General features: G+C 35.5%; 1 protein-coding gene across 1 annotated transcript; it reads right to left on the bottom strand.

Annotated features, from left to right (window-relative positions):
* Nucleotides 1-575: 575 nt before the first annotated feature.
* LOC104169587 (chromosome unknown open reading frame, human C9orf85) lies at nt 576-4,717 on the bottom strand (the record flags this gene model as incomplete). Its single annotated transcript, XM_009710538.1, has 3 exons — nt 576-753; nt 1,510-1,623; nt 4,611-4,717. Coding segments are annotated over 3 exons (399 nt in total), but the record flags the coding sequence as incomplete, so codon positions are not given.
* Nucleotides 4,718-4,895: the final 178 nt, after the last annotated feature.

The raw sequence follows: 4,895 nt of genomic DNA, 5'->3' as shown, positions 1-4,895 counted from the left end.
ATGATTCTATATGGTAAATAAGCATTAACTGCTCCTGAACCATACTGGTCATGGCACTTAGGCCCTCTTTTTTTAGGACAGCAAAGAAACAACAGGCATAAGGGTAATGACCACTTGGTATTTTGACCTTGTTTGGAAAACTCATTGACAGAACTTGCAAGTTCTTCCTTCAGCAAACTATTACAGCTGATTTAGCTCTTCCTTCTTATGACAAGACTCTGTATTTATTCTAGACTTTCATGTAGCTTTCCAAGTGGCAGTGCAACAGTTGTGTAATATTTAATTTAGAACAATTACACAAAGAGGCTTTATTCCAGAGAAACAGGAAGTCATAACATGTACGCAAGAAATAACCATGCTTAAAGATTCAATTTCTGAATCTTTTCACAAGAAATTCTGCTCTTAATACAAAAAAATATTTATTTATACAAAAGGCCCAACAAGTATCATGATACACAGTGCGAACATTTATATGCAAGGACTTTAGATGTCAAATCAAGTTTTCAGAGCAGTTTACGGCAAACATTTGTTTACCACTTTTGATCGCGTATAGTCTGTCATATAAACTCAACCTTTTAGATGTCTGTCCTTTCAAAATTCATACTTCTAAATCGTTCTTCAAGCACATCAGAATCTTCATCACTGTCTGTAACTCCAAAGTTTGCATTAAAATCCAGCTCCTCCTCCAATCCACTGCTCTCTTGGCCATTTTTAGCAGTCACACTCTCAGTTCTGTCTTGTCCTTTATCAATCCTGCAGAAAGCAAGAGGATATTATCATCACCTACTTTTGGAATTTAATTTTCTTTTAAATAAGAATGGGATGGAGAATAGAATATTCTCTCGGGAATGGAAGGGGCTGGAGGTAGGAAGAAGGAGGAGAAGGACAATAACCTAAAGTTACTTTCCCGTTGACTAGGAAGGATGTAAAAGACAGTAAAGGCATCTGTGAAGAAAAAATACATACATATGACCAGCTTGACCAAGTAAGCAACTGCTAGGCAGGGCAGTTGTCACAAACTAGTAAATTAATACAAGATGCTCAATAAAGAGAGAATTCTAGTAAAGAATAAAGAAAAAAAAAAAAAAGCCTGGTAATTATATTGTGGTAACCGCTCAATATCAGCTTTTGTTTAGTTTTTCTGTTCACTAGTAACTGAATCATCAAATGACAAAATGCGAACAGCACATGGGCTTATCCATATTTTATGGTGCTCTATATAAAAATCCATTCTGAAGTACTTTGTTCCTAAGGAAGATACACAATTTACCCTTTGGTATTAAAATAAAGCATCTTATCCAAATAAGACCTTTTATGGCCCAAGCCCACTAACATCAATAGGCATTTCACCCTAGTTTCAGGAGAAGAAAGGGAAGGCAATGACTTCTACCGATTCCTGTCAGGATTATTCAGAATGTGGCAGAAAGTACAACAGCTTCTTGGCAGTTTCCAAACAAGTTTATTAAAAGAGGAAGAAACAGTGCAGTACTGAAACTATGAGCTACTTACGGAATTACTATTTCTTCTTCTTTTCCACATTTAGCACAAACTTCTAGTTTACCAGCACATGGTCGACAAATAATATGGTAAGGATCTTTTACTGTCTTCTGGAGGCACTTCACACTGTGAGGAGAAAGAAAACATGATTAAAAAAGTATTTGTGGACACTTACTAAACATTCTGTGTTCTAAGACAATGTAGACATATTCCTCAAAAGAGGAACAATGTGTTATAGGCCAGTTTCAGATGAAACACTTGGTGTTTTAACAAGCAGCACTATCAAAATCTTTGCCTGTATTCCCTCTCCTTTAACTTTTTGAGGAAGAATTATTCAAACAAGAACGGAAGAAGAAACATAAAATCAAGAATTTTTACATTTAAAGTGACAAAAGAAACCTTTCCATTCATTTCAGTAGGTAGTTTTACTTTAAAAGCTACATAACTTCTTCTTCTGGTTTAACAATAAAAGAAAATAAGAATATGATATAAAAAGGTGCACGCATTTTACAAATAAAAAGCTTTCAATTCCAACACTGCAATGTCTTCCTCTTGAACTTCTCAGAGCATAAACCAAGCCAGTGCTGGACTTTGCTTTCTATGAACACAAGTCTGCACAGAACTGTAGTCTGAACAAACCCAAATCCAGGCTATTCTTTTTCAAGATATGATAAAACTCTGTAGATTAAGTAATTTCTGAAATGTTATGTCTTAATATTCAGCTGACGTTTCCAAAGCCTTATATTTCTGGAGAACAGAACCTGGAACTACATATCCCATGTAATGTAGCTGTCCTAAGAGTCACTCCTTCTTGGTTTTTCAGGCACTCAAGTCTGTCAGGAAACATATAACATACAGTTCTGAACAGTGGATTTGCAGACTTGGCTGAAACAGGCTAGAAGAAAAATATCAAGTATTTTTGCATGCCTTACAAGGAGAGATGCACTAACCAGCATCTAGTGAAACAATTTTTACTTGCTTTCTTAAATCCCACTCTTAAGCACTATCACCTTCTCCCTACTATCTTGATCTAGGCTTTGCTGAGCTTTAGTTATTAAGATGCGCATATCCAATTCCTTAAGAAGCTGTAAAATCACAAGAATTGCTGTAGGACATAATGTGAAAAAAAGCAAAGTCTGAACTGCATAGTGTTTCTGGTCTTCCCTCTCACCCAGGAAAAACCTACAGTTAGATGTCACTGGAAATACTTACTTACTTTGGTTTTTTCCCCTTCCTTCTATGCTCAGTTACATTAGTATTAAAAAAATGTCTACAGCTCTTCCCAGCCATGTCACACCAAACAAGGTTACTATCAAAGCAAGGTGGATAGACCTTTTTTTTAAAAAAGTAGTTTAATTTTTACTAATTAAATACTTGAAATAAAAGCAAATTAAGGATAACTTGTCAATGTACTAACAAGCATAATTCTGAAGATGTAAAAAAACTAAAAATAAGTTGAGGTACAGAGAAGTCCTCCATTCCCGTCATCTATGATGTGAACAATTAATTTTTTTTTCTGCACAGTCAAATTTTTAAAGTCTATAATGTGTTTACCTCACCTAGAAATTTAACCCATTGAAAATCTTCACTGCCTTGTCCTTTCAGAACAGCAGCCCACTCAGCCGTGGTACTCCTGAAGGCTGGGCTAGAAACCACCACCTGTAGAGCTAGAATGGTCTGCAGCCCGATTTACTTGTTCAGAAATATGATGGAAAACATCACATATTCTGTCATAAGCAGCTGTCCCACAATGCCACTTCTTCTATTTCCAATGCTTCCCTGATTTACATGCTTCTTTGCCTACTTTTTTCCTTTGGGGGGGTAGGCAGAGAAGAGGCAAAAGAATCAGATTCACCACAACATGATCCGTTACAGCTCGTTACTTACAGGGTGCACATATTCATTTGAGAAAGTTAAAAAATACAAATCCCAACTTTATCTGTGGTGAATAGAAGCCAGAATGTTTACTTTGAGAACCAGTGAGACTTCTACCTAATCAATATTTTTTTTTTGACATGAAAGGGTGAAATTGTTTACTAAAACCGAAATACTTGTTGCATACGATTTCATATTTAAAACTAAAACTTTTCACAAGTGGGGGATATAGTATGAACAAACATTCCTTCCCTTTTAACCTGCTGAAAATCAAAATAAAATACACGATCATTCAGGGAACTGCACACATAAATTTACAGAACCTCTTCAAGCAGTTCATAAGTATTTCAGAAGTATGTAACTGAAAACAACACACAAACGCAGAGTGAACTACTGTGACAAAGCCGGCTATATCATACACCACAGCCCAGCTCTAGTTCTTTGATTTCAATGTTTCATTGTTGAAACACTGGCTGTGCCTGCTGCCACAGAGGTAAGGACCTCTACTGCTGAGCAATTAAGAAGGAAGCAGAGAGTATCCACTTCAGAAAATGTAAAAAAATTATCGGTTTGTGATACGTTAAGATATTTATCACCTTTGTTATGTACTTATCCAAAACCACCTAATACAGAACTGTATGCAAATAATGCCAAACGTTTAATATTTAGGATTATAGTTTCACATACAAAAAGACAGAACATGCCAAGAGGTAATGAAATGCATACATTGCAAACATTTTGTAGGAATTCAGGCCTCAGTAATGCTAAGAACAGTGCTGCTGATGGCTTCTGATGAGACACAAAACTAAAGCCTTCCTCTCCTTATTTCTCTACTAGATAGTTTTTGTAAACTACAGAAGTTAAGAGATGTGCAGATTCCTCTCGTATTGACTTGCAACTAGGCCTCAGAAAATCGTGTTACAAGTGGTTTAGGTTTGACTTTTTGTTCAGGAGGACACACTGACAGTTTTGGAAACTTACAGTTTCCACAGTTCAACCATTTTAACAGCAAAGATGGAAGCAGTTGCATTTCTACTGTGTTTTCTTTTCAAAAGTTTAAGATAAAAGACTAATGAATGAGAAAAATCAATGTTGCATATATATTGTCATTGCAGACTCCAAATTTGAAGAATGTCACGTAGTAGTAGCTACTACTTGTGAATTTCCAAAACTAGAATATTTTCTAAAAAGCTCACAAACTACATTATCAATGATTAACACAAAGTATCTTAACTCACCATTTTTTAGGTTTTGATAATAGTTTGTACTTGCTGAATTTCACCCGCCACTCCAAGATACCTTTGCAATGTTGACACACTCCATCATGAAGCTTAGCATTTATTTTCTAAATAAATAAAAAGAAATAAGAATACATTGAAGATTTTCCACTCCTGTAAGTATAATTTTGCTTAGAAAGCATTTCCACCCACCATGTGATCAATACAGTATTTAGAAAGATGTTTGCTCGATATTAACATAAGCATTTCATATATGTTTACTGCTAGTAATTTTCGTCAGTGGAA

The sequence above is a fragment of the Cariama cristata genome, unplaced genomic scaffold (genome assembly GCF_000690535.1).
Source record: "Cariama cristata isolate BGI_N322 unplaced genomic scaffold, ASM69053v1 scaffold37791, whole genome shotgun sequence".
Classification (NCBI taxonomy): domain Eukaryota; kingdom Metazoa; phylum Chordata; class Aves; order Cariamiformes; family Cariamidae; genus Cariama; species Cariama cristata.
The sequence above is the reverse complement of the archived record's forward strand: the minus strand, read 5'-3'. Positions and strand labels throughout refer to the sequence as shown.